This window comes from the organism of the source record quoted next, unplaced genomic scaffold (genome assembly GCF_019419815.1).
Source record: "Pyrus x bretschneideri cultivar Hongxiangsu unplaced genomic scaffold, Pyrus_bretschneideri_v1 Contig8, whole genome shotgun sequence".
NCBI classification, from domain to species: Eukaryota; Viridiplantae; Streptophyta; class Magnoliopsida; order Rosales; family Rosaceae; genus Pyrus; species Pyrus x bretschneideri.
In genome coordinates this window covers 1658364-1676477 of record NW_025999820.1, presented here as the reverse complement: position 1 = coordinate 1676477, position 18114 = coordinate 1658364, and the positions used below count along the sequence as shown (strand labels likewise).

At 37.4% G+C, this 18114-nt stretch overlaps 2 protein-coding genes across 4 annotated transcripts; one reads left to right on the top strand and one right to left on the bottom strand.

Annotated features, from left to right (window-relative positions):
* Positions 1-414: 414 nt before the first annotated feature.
* Positions 415-3158, bottom strand: LOC103967717 (cytochrome P450 704C1). 3 transcript variants are annotated; one of them, XM_048575289.1, is made up of 6 exons: positions 3031-3158; positions 2190-2617; positions 1731-2015; positions 1286-1630; positions 963-1163; positions 415-875 (listed from the first exon to the last, which is right to left on the bottom strand). In XM_048575289.1, exons 1-6 carry the CDS (start codon positions 3074-3076, stop codon positions 690-692), a joined length of 1491 nt encoding a protein of 496 aa, XP_048431246.1. In that variant the 5' UTR covers positions 3077-3158; the 3' UTR covers positions 415-689. The 3 variants fall into 3 exon arrangements, with proteins under 3 accessions (XP_048431246.1, XP_048431245.1, XP_048431247.1); XM_048575288.1 differs by having other exon boundaries at positions 2190-3152; XM_048575290.1 differs by having other exon boundaries at positions 2241-3152.
* A 4344-nt stretch (positions 3159-7502) lies between these two features.
* LOC103967714 (spastin) lies at positions 7503-13212 on the top strand. The gene is made up of 14 exons (XM_009381008.3): positions 7503-7650; positions 7732-8050; positions 9127-9218; positions 9328-9347; positions 9552-9792; positions 9878-9973; positions 10063-10178; positions 10289-10369; positions 10997-11120; positions 11455-11504; positions 11760-11850; positions 12019-12054; positions 12302-12399; positions 12794-13212. The coding sequence occupies exons 1-14, from the start codon at positions 7590-7592 to the stop codon at positions 12908-12910; spliced, it is 1542 nt and encodes a 513-aa protein (XP_009379283.2). The 5' UTR covers positions 7503-7589; the 3' UTR covers positions 12911-13212.
* Positions 13213-18114: the final 4902 nt, after the last annotated feature.

Genomic DNA, 18114 nt, shown 5'->3' with positions numbered 1-18114 from the left:
TCATAGACTCATACTTTTAACTTGTATCAAGCAACACAACTCTAACATTGATCGCAATCGAAATGTCCTTACCTTTTTCTCAAATGGGCAAGTTCCTTCTCACAAGTAAACCCCCGTCAAATTTGTATTTGATTGAAAGTAGAAATCGTATTTTACGTGCAAGGAACCAACAATTACAAGAATCAAAGTTTTGCCAAGTTTAGATCAAAGTGTACATACTTTATATATCATTTGAGTAATCAAACACTATTAATTATATATCTGCATCAGGTTGTCAATTTTTATTTTAAGCTCACTTTCTGATTTTTGTTAAGTGTTGAAGCATTTCTTTAAGTTCTTAGCCTGCAAGAAATGGTAGGTAGTCTCTAAATTCCTGTGTATGTGTAAAAATATTATGACTATAAGTTTTCTATATAAATATAAAAATTAATTATTTATATCTTAGTTATACAAAATTACATGTTGAATTGAGAGAGTTTTGACAAAAAAAATTGAAAAAAGTAGATCTTCGCAATACGGTGCGTATATTATACTGCAGGTTACAATATTACTGTAAAAACTTACCAATACAAGTAGAACCACACTACATATATAAATCTAAAGCGCATTTCAGTAGTCATGCAGAATTTTACAGATACATAGTTTAGCAAAGTACTGAACATTATTCTATTTGATATGCAAGAAAGATATCAGGCTGTCCTCGGAGTTGCGCGAAGAGAGAGACCTCCATCCATGTGTAGGGTGAACATGGTCCTATAGGTTACATTTTTTGTTTGGTCAGCCAATTTGAAGCGGAAGAAGAAAAGAAGAGCGGTCGATACTATCTTCATCTGCCGGTATGCAAAGTCTTTCCCTAGACAGATTCGAGGTCCTGCCTGCAATTAGCATGGTTAATTGAAATCATTGCTGAGAGTTTAGATAGACTAAGCAATTAGCATTTTTTTCTTTCACATGATACTAACATGAAATGCGACAAATTTGAATGGTGATTCAGGCTGGAAAATTCCATTTTTGAGCCATCTTTCAGGTCGGAAATCCTCAGCATCTTCTCCCCAAATATAAGGCATTCTTCCCATGGCATAGGCCATGTAGTATACTCCATCTCCTTTTCTCAATCTAAAGCCATCAGGAAGAATGTCATCTACCTCTGCACATCTCCCGTCCTTCGAGGAAGCCAAACACAAAGACATCAAACTACATATCAAACTTCCATCCCAGAAAAAATGCTTAAACTTCACTAACTCATTGGAAAATGATTAATACCAAGTTATTTGAAAATACATACCACAGGAACTGCAGGGTATAGCCTCAAGGTCTCTGTTATCGTCGCATGAAGATAATGCATTTTATCAAGATTTGCATCAGTTATGTTTTCTACAAGTTCATCAATGTTAGCTTCGTCGACCTGAATAGTAAAACCGACAACATCCCTCACTTCTTGTGCAACTTTTTCTTGTATTAGAGGGTTCTTCGTAAGCATGTACAAGAACCATGAGAGTGTATTTGCACTTGTATCTTTGCCAGCAATCATAAAGTTCAGAATTATATCCCTCAGATATGTGTCATTCATTTTCTCGGGATCCTTCTCGCTCTCCAACAGAAACCTCGATAGTATGTCCTCCCTGTCATTCTTCATAAATAAATATAATTCAAGATTTCCATTAACAAATTTGAATCTTTAATAAGAAAGATTGCAGTGCAAAGAAAACGAAAAATGTCGAGTTACTTACAGCATCAGTTTTCCCTGTAACCAACGTCCTCTTACTCTTGATAAGTTGGTGTACAAAATCATCCATGATTCGGACATTCTTTTTAAGAGCTGCTTCAGAACCAATGTTTAGAACACGCTTCAATTTCCAGAATGGATCGACATAGCGCCAATACGACAGGGCGGTCGAATCATCAAAGGCCTTCATAAATGCAGTCCCTTCCTTGCTTGAACCCTCCAAGCAATTCAGGTCTATTCCAAACCCTACTTTGATTATGGAGTCTAAAGTGCATCTCATAAGAATATCCTGCAAAATGAATCATATACAAGAAAACAAAATCATATTAAGCTTAATTCTGACCAGACTGATTATTTAAGCGATATTCTAATGTAATCTAAACCATAGGGAGAAGGATTGGAACTTGGTCCACCCTATCATTAAGTCGCTACTAAAATGATTTATTGGTTTCAGATTACTCACTTGCATATCAAAACTTTGATTGGAACCCAAAATCTCAGAAACAACTCTAACCAGTTTGGCAGAATTTCTTCTAAACACAGAACAGCTAAAATCTCTAAGAACTCTGGTCGAAAACTCAAAGCTTGCAAGCTTCCTCTGCTGCTTCCACTTTTCTCCATCAACAACAAATATCCCTTGGCCAAAAACATCAGACACAATATCTTGGTTGTATTTCCCTTTGGAATACTTGGCGAAGTTGGTTTTCAAAACATGCTCGATGTTTCGCATGTCAGTGGTGTATACTTCACTTTGGTCTGGGGCAAGCAGCCGAAAAGTTGGCTGCTCTTTGGCAACTTCGGTCTGGTAGTCATAGAGCCTGTTGAAGTAGAAGAGCTGGTTGAAGACGGTGCCTTTTACTGGCGGGTAAATTTGGTTTCTAATGGATTTTCCTGTGAAGATTTTAAGTAGCAGAAAACAGAAGGTGAGGATGACAAATAGTACTGAAAATGACATGAAGGTGAATATGAAGTAGAGAATACTCATCTTTCCTGGCTAGTTAAGGAGGCAAAGACCGTCTATATATAGGAAAATCCAAAAGTGTTAACCGTATAAGATGTCTATCAAGTGGATTATTGTTTAAATTTCACCTAAACTTAACAGTCTGACAACATGACATATTGAGTTGTTCGACAAAGGAGAAACATTATCTATATGTGTAACGGGAGGAAACGTTGCTATCTTATGTTACATCTATGAAAGTGAAATCAAGAGAAAAAAAATGCAAGCAGAACATCAACGTTGGTTTATTATCTTATTCAATGGTCTTATTGTCAAAATAAGACAATAAGAAAAGGATAACTACCCATGAGAGTTGAAATAGCAGTCCTGAGTTCCCTATGGCTGATCATGGCCGTCGATCTGCTAGCGAGCGGTCATCTGGATCTTGATTGTAAGAAGATCGGATTGAATCAAAGGTTTTGATCTTTTAGCTATAGCAGGTGATTCCTTGGAGAACTAGGACAGTGTAGCTAACCAGCTCCAAGGCTTTCTTGCTGATGAAGATTGGTGATTCACTACTTTCCAGCTAAGAATTGGACTCTTTCTTCTAATTTCCCCAAATAATAGTAGAGTCAGTCTTGTTAAGAATTGGACCCTTTCTTCTAGTCCCATACATTCCACTTCACGTCAAGGGCACGTTCGGATTCATCGATATGCGAGTAGGCTTAAAAATATCACAAGCCCAAAATTGAGGGCCAGTCTTAACCCACTTCAATACTATATTGACATCTCGGAGAGTCGGCATAGCGGCCTACTATCCTCGACTTAACATCGTGGAATTTGGGTGACAAATTGCTACACAACATAAATTTGGGTTATATAAATGTAAAACAATTTAGTTTATGATTCGAGAAGAGCATGTTCTCTTTATGATTAGCTATCATTTCTATTTACCAAAAGAGGAACAAAAGAGGATTATATAATCATGGGTATTGATTAGAATGAGAGTTGTGATTTAGTATTAGGGTCAAATACCAACATGAGCAAGGGGTTTCTAATTATTATTGTAACTTCCTTATTAGTTGGGATTTTCTTCTTGTTAGAAATTTCTTTGTAACCCTAGTCAAATATGTAGTTTGTGTGTATATATATATTGCCTCATTGAGAGAAGAATACACACAACAATTCAAATCCTAGTATTCTACTACAATTTTATCTTGGCATCAAAGCAGGTTTTATCCTGTCTCAATCCCCAAAAACCCTATCGCCAAGAATTGCTAGTTTGCTTGCATCAGTTCTTGCACGATTTCAAGTTTTTTAGATCGACACGAAACCAAAACCCTTGTTGTGACACTATGCAAGCCGACCCTAATCCTTACTTGATGTGCAATTTGATCCCGGTTGCCGGCCCCAATTTTTTGTTAGTTGTCTTGTATTTTAGATAATTAATGGCTCGTTTAGATGTGCTTTTAAAATGATAGAAAATGCTTTTAGAGAAAATATTTATGTGCAGGAAACACTTTTAAGTGTTTTTCCAGGATTTACTTGCATCTTTACTAATGTTTGGTTCTAAAAACATTTTCTCCAAAAACGCTTTCAGTCATTTCAAAATCACATTCAAGCGAGCTCTTAATCATTACCCAAATCCTAAACATAAATGTACTATATCAATCAGATGCGACTATGGGAAAAGAATACAAACCCGGGGCTAAGATTCAAGTCTCTACTTCAAGCGATTTACCCAATGTAAATACCCCGCCGTTTGGGTTTAATTAATGGTACCAATTTTTCAATTTGGTCTCAGATGATGGATATCCAAGCAGCGGGGTTGGGAAAGCTTGACTATTTGATTGAAGAACTGCCTCAACCGGATAAAACCGATCCCAGATTCTCAAGGTAGAGTACTGAAGATGCAATTGTGAAGGGTTGGTTACATGACTGAGTCCTCGAACCACTGCAACAACTGATCATACCACACTTTGATGATCTTGCAATCATCGGCAAAAAACCTACTATGAATCGCCTCCAATTAACGTTGAGCTTCCACCGTATAATCCTTACCTAGCACACAAACCACAAAGTCACCACCTCATATTTAAACAACAATTGTCGTTTTAAGATCCGGGATTGAGCAGTAAGTCTGTTACAAAAGCTCTCATCCTCATAAAGAGAGAGTGACCACAATGACAACTACAAAGGCTCTCCTCAACAAAGTGAGAGAGCGGTTACAACCAAAAACAAGAAAGAAAGAACGAAAGGATAAAGAAGGATTGTTGCCGACCCCAAGGCCAAAGGCTGGGGTCTGCGGCGACATGTTTCTCTTTGGTTTTTATTTTTCCTCTTATGGCTAGGGTTAATGAAAGAGCACGAGAGTGTCTTTAAGGCCTAGTTTGGCATGAAGTATTAGACACCGGATAGTACTAATTAATACTAGCTATTCGGTGTTTGGTGTCGTTCCGTATTTAATTAGCACTAGATTAATGCACGCCAGATAACTTATACGAAGGAGGATTTTCTTCCCTCCTAATCTCTCTCACCTTTTTCTCCCTTCCTACTTGAACATTTACGATTAAGTCATGTCAATATCTTATATTGATTTTTATATAGAGACAATAAGACAAAAATGAGTGTGTGAGAGGAGGGGAAGGAAAGGGATGAGAATAGGAGGAGATAGAATCCTCCCCCAACTTATACACTCCAAATCCCTAGTATTATTAGTCGGGTCGCTGGAAACAAAAACACGCTGGCTCTTTTTCCATCTCCCTCTCGCAGATTACCCTAGGGCCATCCGATCCATCTTCTCAACCAATATTCCTTCTTCTCTCTCGACGAAGAAGAAATTGGAGTGTTGAGGGTGCGGCTATGTATGGTTATTGGGGATGGGGATTGGGTGGTGGAATAAGTTGGAATTAGGGAAACTCAATGAACAGGTCATCGACCTGCGTTTGCAGATACTCGTGGCGACAACTTCTATGTCTGGATCAAATAGACGGGCTCTAATAGCAAATATGATTTTAAATTGAAAACTCAGTGCCATTGAATGTTCTTCAATCTCCTTTTGAGGAAGTAGATGAATATGATAGGCTTTGATTCTTTGTGCAGCGGCAACTTTTATTACTAGAAGGAGGAAGAAGTGTAGAGAAAAACAAGTCCAAGATGAACTAAGTTTTTATTTTTTTTAACTAAGAACAGATTTAATCAATGCTCTTTAATTGTTTATACTCTTAAAAAAATATATGGGCATTATTTTTTTTTCATAAAAAAATAGGTATTTAATCTGATAATGTACCAAACACCTAACTAAATAGTAAGTACGCCCCGGTTAAATAGTCAGTACTATCTGATGATAGATTATCCTATCCGACTGAAATAGTCAGTACAGTTCAAGCTGTCAAATGAGGCCTAAAGGTATAGCTTTCAAGTTATTTTTTACTCATTCGTTAAAGGGACAACATGTCTTGTTAACCCTAAAAATTTGAAGCGGGCTTAGTTTAACCACAAAAGAAGTGAGAAAGATTAATTAATTTTGTATCCTTAACCGAGCCACTTAGTACTACAGTCTAGTATTATTTTTCTTCACTTGTAAGTGAGAGGTCTTAGGTTTGATTCACACCAAAGGCAAGTTTGATCCACATTACTACTAGCCCATTGTGAGACTAAGCCCACCCCCACCCCCTCAGTGTAGATAATATCGTTTGCTAAAAAAAAAAAAAATGTATCCGTAACTTATCTTTGTACCATTCATCACTTTTAAATTCATGTTTAGTTACAAGTCCTGTGATTCGATATCAATAATACTAGCTAGAAATTAAATTATGTAATTTTAATGTCACATGTTGGCAAATTGTGATCTCTGTCATAATTATAAATAGGAAGCTTTTAAGGGAAGTAAGCTCTATTTTTTATTTTTTATTTTTGTATAAAAATAAGGATTAGTTGTAGGCCATACATCACATCGAATTTTAATTATCCGAATTGTCTATTTTAAGTTGTACTTCATAAATCATTTTTGCAAAATATTAACCAAATTAGAAATATTTGAGGCATCTAATTGGGTTAAAAGAAATTGACGAACATTTTATTCTCTAAGAAACAATGAAACTTCATTGTGATAATTAAATATGCAAATAATTTCGGATTGATTTGGTTTTTGTAAGGACAATCTATGAATCGAGACTTACAAAGTAGATAGTTTGGATCGGTGAAATTCAATGTAGAGTGGTTCCCACAACTAATCCATCCCTTCTTTTAGAGCATCTCCAAAGCATACGTCAAATTCAAAACATCAAATTTAAATTTGATGGCTGACTTGACAATTTGACATATTGTCAATATTTTCCTTCCATCGGTATGCCAAATCTTATTGCTTCACTTATGTTTTTTTTTTAAGCAAAAATAATAAAAGTTGGGGTGTTGTTGACTAACATTTATAGTAAGACAAGTGGAATGCCTTTAGAAATAGCAAAAACCAAATTTGAATGCAACTTCAAATTTGATCTCTTTGTTTATGTCTGCTTAGTCTTCTTTTCCATGTTATCTTTGACATCTCAGTTGGAGTAAATAGTATGTCATTTGTTACCGTTATATGCTTATGTGGTATTTTTTACATGTCATTTGAAGATTGTCTTAAAGGTCTGATCATAAATACTCTGGCCATTTAAAATTGACTAATGCTTAGTAAACTAAATAATGTATTACCAATAAGAAATAAGCGCATGTTAATCAATACTTAATAATAAGTCAACCATCAATTTTTATGTCATTTAGTTTATAAAATTTTATCGACAAATTTAATCTTTTTATCAACAAATTTAAGAGAGTTTTATCAACAAGTTTAGTCCCTTTAAAATTTAATTTCCGCACTCCAAAAAAAAAAAAAAAAATTAATAATTTCTCAATTTCTCGCCTGCGCCGGCGTCTGAAATGGCTAAAAACTCCCTAAAGAATGACTTTACAGGGAATTTTCCGCAGTCTCGCGGAATCGGTAAGAATAAAAACCCTCTGTCTCTCTCTCTCTCTCCCTCTCTCCTCCTCAACCCAATTAATCGGCATGTATTTGTTTCAGGCATGAGCTTCCTCAAAGGACTCATCGATTCTTTCGGCTCCGTCTTCTCCGCCGCCTCCTCCGATGAGTCTCACCCAAACTCCAGTCCTCCGCCCGATTCCTCCACCATGGACGGCGTAGCTGGCCCATCTTCCGTCTCCAACGAGCGTGTCGCATACAAGCTCAAGGGCTATTTCGAATTGGCGAAGGATGAGATCGCCAAGGCCGTTAGGGCTGAAGAGTGGGGCTTAGTCGATGACGCCATTGCTCACTACAGCAACGCCCAGAGGGTTCTTGTCGAGGCCACCTCCACTCCCGTGCCTTCCTATATCACCCTCAGGTTTTCAACTTTCTGAGCTCTGTGTTCTTCTTCTTGTGCTTTTCTTCATCTTTGATTATTGTTGAAGTGTTGCTGAAGTTGTTATTCTGAAAAAATTGGTGGGTAGTCTTCAAATTTCTGTTTATGCATCGAAATGCCGAGACTCTTGATTTTGTGGATATGAAAGTTTGATTATTTATGTGTTATATACAAAATTACATCTTTCATTGAAAATGTAGGAGAGTGAGGGTGATTAAGCAAACTCGTCAAGATAAACTTTTGAGGTAAAGTTGGAAACAGTGTAGAAAATATTGTTGGTTGATAATTTGGGAAATCAAGCAAGTGTTCTAATGTGCAATGGAGAGTTTGAAAAGATGTGGAAACAATATTTAATTCATCATCTATTTATAAAGAGCTTCATCACTTAAAATAGGTTTCAAACCATGACTTCGTATGTTGGCTGAATCTGCCCTTCGAAGGATAGTTACCCAAAAGTCAGTCACGGTTTATACTGCTAAGTATCAAGTCAGTCAGAGTGATTAATGTTGTAGAATATGAACTTTAATTTGGAATTCATTTGCGTAAACTGTGAAGTATCTTTCAATAGGGCAAATCAGCCCACAAGTATGGTTTGCCTCCTATTGTAAGAGATGAAGATCTTTATAAATAGCTGATGAATTAAATGTTGTTTACACATATTTTCTAATTCGTCAGTGCAGAATAGAACACTTGCTTTAATTTCCCAAATCTATTCAACAAAGTTGTGAGGAACAAGAACAGACATAATTTGAAGCCTCTTTCAAACTTTACCTCAAAAATTACATCTTAATGAGTTTGTTAGGAAACTGCCCACAAGGTTAACAATTTCAAAAGGGGTTAGAATACCTATTGGACTTACTACGAAAATTTCTTGGGGTGTACAAAGAAACCAACCATAACCAATGAAATTATTAAAACTGCATTCATTTGTCACCGAAATCATTCACAAAGAGTGAATAACCACACTGTGCTTACTGCTAAACATGAAGTTGGTCATGATGACATGCTGAGATGCTCGTGCATTGTAGTTATCATAAAAATATGTTATTTTGTGGCAGTGAGAGAGAGAAGGTGAAATCTTATCGTCAGAAAATATCGAAGTGGCAGGGTCAAGTTTCTGAAAGATTACAAATTTTAGGCAGACGAACAGGTCATATCACATACTGATTCAACTTAACTGAGCATTGTTTTCAAACTGATATCCATACTTGGAAAGTGACTTTGTTTCTTTCTTTTCTTTTTCCTTTTCCTTATTTCAGGTGGTGCGCCCATAAGCAAAGTATGGTTGGTCTGGTTTGAGAGTTCTATACATTTTTTTTGTTCCTTTTCAGTTGAACCATAATTTATTTTTTAATAAATGCACATTATGGTGATCTGAAGCATCTAATCTGTTTCGAAAAATGCAAGGAAACAGTTGAGTATTTGATAAAATTCAAGGTTACTACATACTCTGTGTAGCTAAAAAATTTCAAAATATATGCAGAACACCGTAGCTCATGCACAAACTGCTTCAGTTGCATCAACAACATCAACTGCCAGAAAACATGTGTTACCCCAGTCTCCACGTGCCACTACAAACAGACCAGAAATGAGGAATCAGGCCAATAACATTGTAAGCTCAAAACCTGTGCAACAGTCTGGTGGTGGTTATGATGAAAAATTGGTTGAAATGATAAATAGTGCTATAGTGGATAGAAGCCCTTCCGTTAAATGGGAAGATGTTGGTGAGAAGTTTATAACATACTCTCTATTTATTCTTTTGGTAAGTTTGTTAAGATTACCAAGTTACTCATTTTAGTTTCTCTGCAGCTGGTCTTGAGAAGGTGAAACAAACTTTGATGGAGATGATTATTTTACCCACAAAAAGAAGAGACTTGTTCACTGGTCTTCGAAGGCCAGCTAGAGGTAATGCTTTGTAAGATTTCACATCTTTACTTGTAACAGTGAAACAGCCAAAAAATTTGTTTCATATATAACATTGCCCTTGTTTTCAGGTTTGCTTTTGTTTGGTCCACCTGGAAATGGAAAAACCATGCTTGCAAAGGCAGTTGCTTCAGAGTCAGAGGCAACATTTTTTAATGTCTCTGCATCTTCACTGACTTCAAAATGGGTATGTCTCTGACTTGAGGGATGCACTTTCTTTTTTCAGTTCATTCCCTTTTTTCTTTTCCGCTATTGCCCTTATAGGAATTCTAATAAGCTTTACTTGCACTGAAAAAGGTGGGAGAGGCTGAAAAGCTTGTACGAACTCTCTTCATGGTTGCTATATCCAGACAGCCATCAGTAATTTTCATGGATGAAGTATGCTACTTTTCCTCTGAACTCTGAAATTTAGATTCAATTTTTGAACACGCCCTAGCTTCCCCTGTATCTGTTATTGATTCTGTTATTAAGTAAGCTATTTCTTGCTTGTACTCGAGGACTGTATAGTTGGTTAGGAGAAATTGGATGTATGATCAGTGGTTAGCATGAGATAATTATCTCTACTTGTGTTTGTTGTTTTTATGTCACTGTTTTCTCAGTTTTTTTAGCGCTAGCCCTACTGCTGATTTTTCTCAATTGTATCACTTATTATTTGTTTTTAGTCATCTAGATCGCATATAGCCATTATAGTTGAGTGCCGTAAGTTTCAGGTTTTTGGGTTTGTTAGTAAATAGTTAATGTAAAGATTACATATTCATGGTTGAGTGTTTCGTGGAATGAGTCAACATGACACTTTTCTGAATTTCCATTCAACTTGCATCTCTGTACCTGCTGTCACAAATGCCTCTGAGATCATAGACTATTTCCACCATTTTCATCTCCACCATATTTTTTTCCCACCCCACTGTCCCCTCTCCCCGTTTCTCTCCAGTGGTGCTCTTGTTTTCTGTTACTGTTCAACATAAATCAGTGATGCAATTGTGTCTGATGTCTGTTTGTTTACAGATTGATAGTGTCATGTCGACAAGGCAGGCAAACGAAAATGACGCAAGCAGAAGGTTGAAGTCAGAGTTTCTGATACAGTTTGATGGAGTGACCTCTAATCCTAATGATCTGGTAATTGTGATCGGTAAGCTTTATATCTCAAATGCAGTCAAAGTCCCCTGAACTGGAAGGGATGTGTTTTTTATTAGTACATTATGTCTAGTTTCTATGACAATCTTGGCTAGCTTGCTTCAAGCATGCCAATTGGTATATTACCATTCTTATTTGTAATCATTTATGTCTTCTGCCTGTTGAGACCTTCATCAAGGAAATTGATGTTGACCCCTGTTAATAATAAATTTTAACGAAAAGAAAAGGTCAAGGGAAGTAGGGAGTGACTTGCCAAAGTTCTGAACTATTCTATTTTTGTCTCAATATGGATCCTCACTTTGATATATATTTTTTTAATGTTATTTCAGGTGCTACGAATAAGCCTCAAGAACTGGATGACGCAGTTCTTAGAAGACTGGTTACTCTCTCTCTCTCTCTCTCTCTCTCTCTCTCTCTCTCTCTCTCTCTCTCTCTCTCTCTCTCTCTCTCTCTCTCTCTCTCTCTCTCTCTGTGTGCAAAGAAACAAAAATGATGTGGAGGACAACTTGATCAATGTTCAGAAGTATCATTGTGATTTCTTCCCTTTTAACTTTTATACATTTTTGGTATTCATTCTGTTGGCTTCCAGTTGCTTTTCTGGTTAAACTCACTGTAATGGGGAACCCTGAACCAGGTAAAGAGAGTGTACATACCATTACCAGATTTAACTGCGAGGAGAGTTCTCCTAAGGCACAAACTCAAGGGCCAAGCATTTTCCTTACCAAGTAAGGATTCTCCTATAAATACTTTTGGAACTTTTCCTTGTATATGATTCTATTCCACCAAACCAAATAATAACCAAAGAAAGTGAAGCATGCAAGCATCTTTTTGCGCATTTTGGTTAGTCTTCTGACTAGTCACGTGATTTTTTTACTTCTTATTGCTTGTATTAGGTGGAGATGTTGAAAGACTTGCAAGAGAGACAGAAGGTAAGAAAATTTTCCTGTTATACTTTTTGAAGGCAGTGCTTTAATAAGTCAATTCAATTTGCAAAAGAAATTTGGCCAACATTGAGACACTTGATGCTACCAATCTTAGTTCCACTCGTAGTGGTTCGTTGGTGGTTATCAGCCTCACTTTGTGCTGCTTTTTTATGGAATGGAACCTTATTCATCATCTTGGAATAAAACAGTTATCATACTGGTTAAGCATGTCACTTTTTACTTTTATATACAGGGTATTCGGGAAGTGATCTACAAGCATTGTGTGAAGAAGCTGCAATGATGCCAATTAGGGAACTGGGTGAAAATATTCTCACCATCAGGGCAAATCAGGTATTATACCTAAATAAATTGGTTTAAGAGCCGTGTATAAATACTTGTTAGTTCTTGGTAGATATTTGCTGAAGGCACTTACACATGTTTACTTTGATGATCTGATTCGTTTCATGCAAGTCTTTCACTCTAGATCATGATTCATTCAAAATGCTTTTTTTTTAATTAAGGTTTCCTTGAGGAACATTTTTATTTTGTTATTGATGAGGATGTGGATGTGGATGCCAAAGACACTCCATTAACTGCTCCTAATATTTCTCATCGGTCCCGAACTTAAGCTAAGCGGTTGCATTCATCTGGTTTTCAGTATAATATTTATTTGATGTTCCCGGTGACTGTAAACTTCTTTGAAAAACAATTTTGATCTCAGTTTACTTTGTTATTTGTGTACCAGGTACGACCGCTAAGATATGAAGATTTTCAGAAGGCGATGACTGTAATCAGGCCAAGCTTAAGCAAAAGCAAGTGGGAAGAGCTTGAGAGGTGGAACGAAGAGTTCGGCTCTAATTGAATGCCTATTACAGCATTGACTCTATGATGTCCAAAACATAGGATGTGGAGTTGGACGAAGGACGAAAAAAATGGAAAATCATATTTTGATCGTAAAAGCTCCACACCTCAAAGACGCGAACTCTACTCTGCTTGTTCCTAATTGTTTGTATTCTTCGGTGCAAGATTGTACATAGTATTATGTAGTTGGGTTTGCGATGTGGGGAAGCCGCCAGAGATGTGCAGTTCATGTAATTTAACAATTTATGACTTCAGTTGAAGTACTGATAATCCAAAATATAAGAAGAGTCTCAAGTTGATACATTAAGAAATCTTTGATAGCTGTTGTATGTTTTCGAGGATTGTTCATAATGGCAGCCGAACAGTCACTGTTAAGCGATTGGTTCGGTTTGAGCTCGAACCAAACCGGTGGCAGTTTCATTGGTTTGGGCATGAGCACACTGCTCTTCCTTACTATATCGCGGATTGGCTTGTCACGCTTGAGAAGGTGCCATATTTTGTTACTATTTTCTGTTGTTCAATCGTTAGTTGCTGGTTACCCTTCAGATTTCAAACTCAAAAGCTTATTTTGCGCTTAAACAACTTATTACAAGACAAATACTAAAAGCCTTGTTGGATAAACCCTTGATAATTGTTGCATAGATGGTTTATCAGCACCTTGAGAACATGTGTCTGCAATGCAATAAGCAACTCAAGTAACAGGAAGAAAGGAGAAAATGACCAACATAAAAAAGAAAAGAAAAATGAGAACTAGATATTAAACCAGCCAAAGTAGAGCTCTCCAACTGTTTAGGGCAGATTTTCAACTTCCTTTTTACAATTTCAAATCATTTTTTGCCATAGCAAATCTCAACCAAATTCAATAAAATTGAATGGGTTTTGTTCTTTGTCATGTCTAGTTAGAGCATCTTCACCAGTTGGTGGATGGCAAGGGCAAAGGCAACAATGTTGCCCTCAAATCCTAAAAATACACCTCCAGCAGTCCAAATAAGCAAGGGCAAGTGGTAGGCCAGCCAACCACTACCAGCCCAAGTGCCCAACATCTTGGGCCTGGCCTACTTGTCATTTACCTACTGACGGAGATGCTCTTATTGAGATAGTGGGCTGGTCCAATGGTTTGGTTTGTGTTCACAACAAAAGCCATCAGGAGATTCCTTTGTGGAACCCGACGATTCAAAGGTTCAAGAAGATTCCTTCCCCAACTATTGAGGAAGAACCGGATTTATGGACGAGCTCTCACTATGGATTCGGGTATGATTCATCTGACGACGACTATAACTTGTGGAGTTTACTGATACGGAAAATGTTGTTGTAGTAGTAGTAGTAGTAGTGAGTTATCAAGTGATCAATGTCTACAGCTTAAAATCCAACTCCTGGAAAAGGGTCCAAAACTTTCCTTCCAATGGTTTTAGATTCAAAGGTGACATCGTGTGTTTGGACAGTGCTCTAATCTCTCCAACGAGAAATATCTCAAATCTCATGCACCTGTCCATGGGATGGGGATTAATATTCTACTCTTGATTTGGTGGTCTTGAGAGGCTCCTTATGCATCTGTGTTAATCATTTCAACGCCCAAGATTTAGCCACTCGAAACGATGTTTGGATTATGAAGGAATATGGAGTGACAGAATCTTGAAGTTGGAACCTGCTTTATTCTATTGTTCACGGGAATGTGCCTTGGGTGCTTGCTAGTAGTGAACCTTTGGTGCTTTCGATGGATAGTGAAACTGTTCTTTTTCGGTATAATTTACAGAAAAATAGTTAGATTGGCTTTTCTAAAGGGAAGCTGACTAATATAACTTTTCTAAAGGGAAAATATGGTTAGATTGGCTTAGAAATCTTCTCCCAGTTACAAGTAGGTGAAGGTGATCCTCGATGGGGACAATACCTTAGTACTTCTTGTACGTTCTCGGGTCTTTTATAATACCTCATACAGACATGGGTTTAGGGCATTGGGCGCAGCTGCGTAGGTCATCATACCTGACAGTTTGTCAACGGTTTAAATACCCTGGGTAGGATGCGAACCACATCACCATCAAATGGCAGCTCCGTTGGAAGCTCAACGTTGCCTATAAGCTCATGATGGAGTGGTCGTATATGCTCTATGGGAAATACGTACAAGAGTGCAAATATAACTTATAAATAAATAAATATATATATATACACACACACACACGTTGAAAATACTGGTGGGTTAATGAATGCCCACAGTGATATTGAAAACATTGGTAGGTTTTTCAATGCCCACACAAAGTGATATTGACTTGGGAAATGAAGGAGGATCGTATTGTCAAAGGGTGTGTCCTGTAAATTTCAATGTATAGTTAATACGTTTGTTTGAGTTGCTCTATAAATAGAGCGCTCCGTATGCTTTCAAGATACATAGAGAACAAGGAAAGATCAATAACATCATTATCTATCCCTCCATCTTTTATTTGTCATCCCCTGTGTTATAGTTACAGTGTAATATTTTACATCTGCTTCTCTCATGTCACTCATAAAGTTTCTCTCTAACTTTTACCTATTTATAACAATATATATATATATATATATTATCTAAGTAAAATAAAATATATAAAATCTATTTATTATTCTTACCATTAGAACATATGATAGGCTGTTCATTTTCCCTCACAAGTTGTCTTGCATAGTGACCCACGCGGCTGCGCCCATTGCATACTAGCCAATTGTGCTCATGTCTTTCATGATGGATAAATAGTGACAATACACAAATTGTGCCTGTATCGAGTGTTATATAAGACTCGATAACGTACAGGAAGCAGGCCTAAGGTAATTTCCCAACGAGGATCACCATCACCTACTTGTAACTAGGGAAGGTTTTGGCCGTTGGGATTCCGACCGTGATGGAATGAGGGAATCAACACGCGCAAAGAGGTGGAGCGCGGCAGATTAGGTCTTGCAGCGGAGTGGCGCGTAGGAAAACACAGGGATGTTGGGGTGGGACCGGATTGGGGAGATGCAGACGACCAGTGGGATCACGCACTTACTGGCCTCCACCTTAGTGTGCGGCCAGACGGCCCACGTCATCTCAACTTCGTTGATCCATTTCGGGTCTGTGTTCGCCATCTCTGACATCTTTCAAATTCTCAGTCCCTGAACGCGAATTGGGGTTTGGGATTGGGTCTGGGTTGGAACTTGTGGACTGTGGGAACTTGTGGGATTTGGGTTGCAGGATAAGGAGGAGAAAGAGGAGGGTGGGGGTTTGGAAAGGAATGATGGAGGAGGTGATTGTTGTGGAGAGAAAGGGGAAGGAGAAAGGGGTCGTCGAAGAAGAATGGAGGAAAGGTTTAGGTTTATTTTTTTTATTTTTTCTATTTTTTTTAATTTTAATGTTCATATGGGCTCGTATTGACAAGTGGCGCCCAGTAATTGTCCACATGGGTGCCACGTCATCAGTTAACGGTTGACTTAACAGCAACCTCAACGGATGTATGAACCTGTTCCAAAATTTTGACTTCAAGTACCACTCTAGGGGGAGAAAAACTTCATGTATTAAATGTTGAAAATCAAGAAACTTAATGCTGGTAAACTGAGATTAACTCTTTTTTTTAAATGTTATGACATAGCAGCTAGTGGGCAGCAAGTCTATAATGATGAGGCTAGACGAATTTTGCCAAGAGGATTTGGCAGAAGAAAAGTGCTTTTCAATGGAAAAAAACTCGTAAATAAAGAAGGAGGGTCAAGCCAGAAAAGGAAAGGTTAATCCACATGGACAAAGGCTCTATAAAAGTAGCAAGAGAACCAGTGGAAGAAGACACTCAACTCAACCAAAAACTCTCAGTGAAGACCCTTAAAAGCTCTGTCATTTTCCTTACATTCCTTTTGCAGCAAAGCCATCACCTTTATAGTTTTTAGCTCTGCAACATTTCTTGGTATAATATCGATTTCAGTTCTTAGTTTTTAGCTCTGCAACATTTCTTGGTATAGTATCGATTTCAATTGTAGTTATGTAATGACATTTCCTTCAAAGCTAGTTCATATCTTGTAACTAGACAAAAGAGTGCCTGACAAGCATCAGACTTTGCCCGAGAAGGTTGAAACTATGCCCGATCTTTCATATTTGTATTTAGTTATATCAATTACTGCTTTCTTAATGCTTTACATTGTCATTTGAATTTATTTCCAATAGTTGCTATGAGTCTTTCATTTCAAGTTATCACTTATTCCCTTGCACTGTTACTTTGCTTTTCCTTACTGTTCAAGTAACCTTCACAAACTATTGTCTTTAATAAACTTTGACCTTCTCATTGGCATACAATGCAAATTAAAAGTCCTTGATCACAAGGCAAAGAAAAGAACTTTTTATGGATTTAACCCATCCATAAACAATCCCTTGAACAAAGAAGTTTTGAGTAACTTGTTGCCCAAGTATTCAACATATTCACGGTTAAATAACTTAAATATGTTGGCCTAATCCAACAGTGGCACGCTAAGCACACCTTAGCTTTGATAAGAGAGCCTAAGAGCCTACCAAAGGCTCTGCAAAGGCACCTCTCAAAACTAATCCCAAAATTTACAATGCAGACCAAGGGGAGTTGTGTGATGGCCATTTTGGGGTCTGAAGCTAAACAATGTACTTGCCCTCAAATGTCAACCTATCTAGTGAAACCAAAATGGTTGAGGAAGTGTTTGAGGTTTATTTTGTTTATTGACTTCGGTATGCAGTTTCTGTTTCTCGGGTGATTTTTTTTTTTTTTTTTTTAAGGGAAACGATAGCTTTATTGCTAACTAACTCAACGAGAGTACAAATCCTGGTTGAGAAACTCCCTAATAACATCTGGGTTCCTCAAACCAAACTACGGAATCATGACTATATAAACTTGACTAGGCAAGGCGATGAGCTACACCATTGCAATTACGCGGGATATTGTACACCCATGAAACTCAGACACCATCTCTATAATATCTGAGATGATAAAACTGATACTTGAAAGGTCCATGGTATGACCATTGCAAGCTGTCATAGCTTCCATAGAATCAGTCTCATCCATAGAATCAGTCTCAACCTGTACTTGAACACATCCAAACCTCTTCGCTGTTGGAAAATCAAATAAAAACAGGTTGTTAATGGTTAAAACAAGCTGTCAGTTTCTTTCCAGGGTGTTTTTCAGCAACTACAAAGATCATTGCTTCCTCCATGTGTTAGCCGAAAGGAAATTGAAAGACAGCAGAGATGTGAGCTGC

Bases quoted from the DNA above. Each gene is read 5' to 3' on its own strand.
- LOC103967717 (XM_048575288.1), bottom strand. From the start codon at position 2,711: ATGAGTATTCTCTACTTCATATTCACCTTCATGTCATTTTCAGTACTA. The intron at 1,631-1,730 runs GTAAGTAACTCG...TTATTTATGAAG, and splicing joins TTACAGGGAAAACTGATGCT to AATGACAGGGAGGACATACT. The intron at 876-962 runs GTTAGTATCATG...TGCTAATTGCAG, and splicing joins TCAAATTTGTCGCATTTCAT to GCAGGACCTCGAATCTGTCT.
- LOC103967714 (XM_009381008.3), top strand. From the start codon at position 7,590: ATGGCTAAAAACTCCCTAAAGAATGACTTTACAGGGAATTTTCCGCAG. The intron at 10,179-10,288 runs GTATGTCTCTGA...GCACTGAAAAAG, and splicing joins CTTCACTGACTTCAAAATGG to GTGGGAGAGGCTGAAAAGCT. The intron at 11,505-11,759 runs GTTACTCTCTCT...ACCCTGAACCAG, and splicing joins ACGCAGTTCTTAGAAGACTG to GTAAAGAGAGTGTACATACC.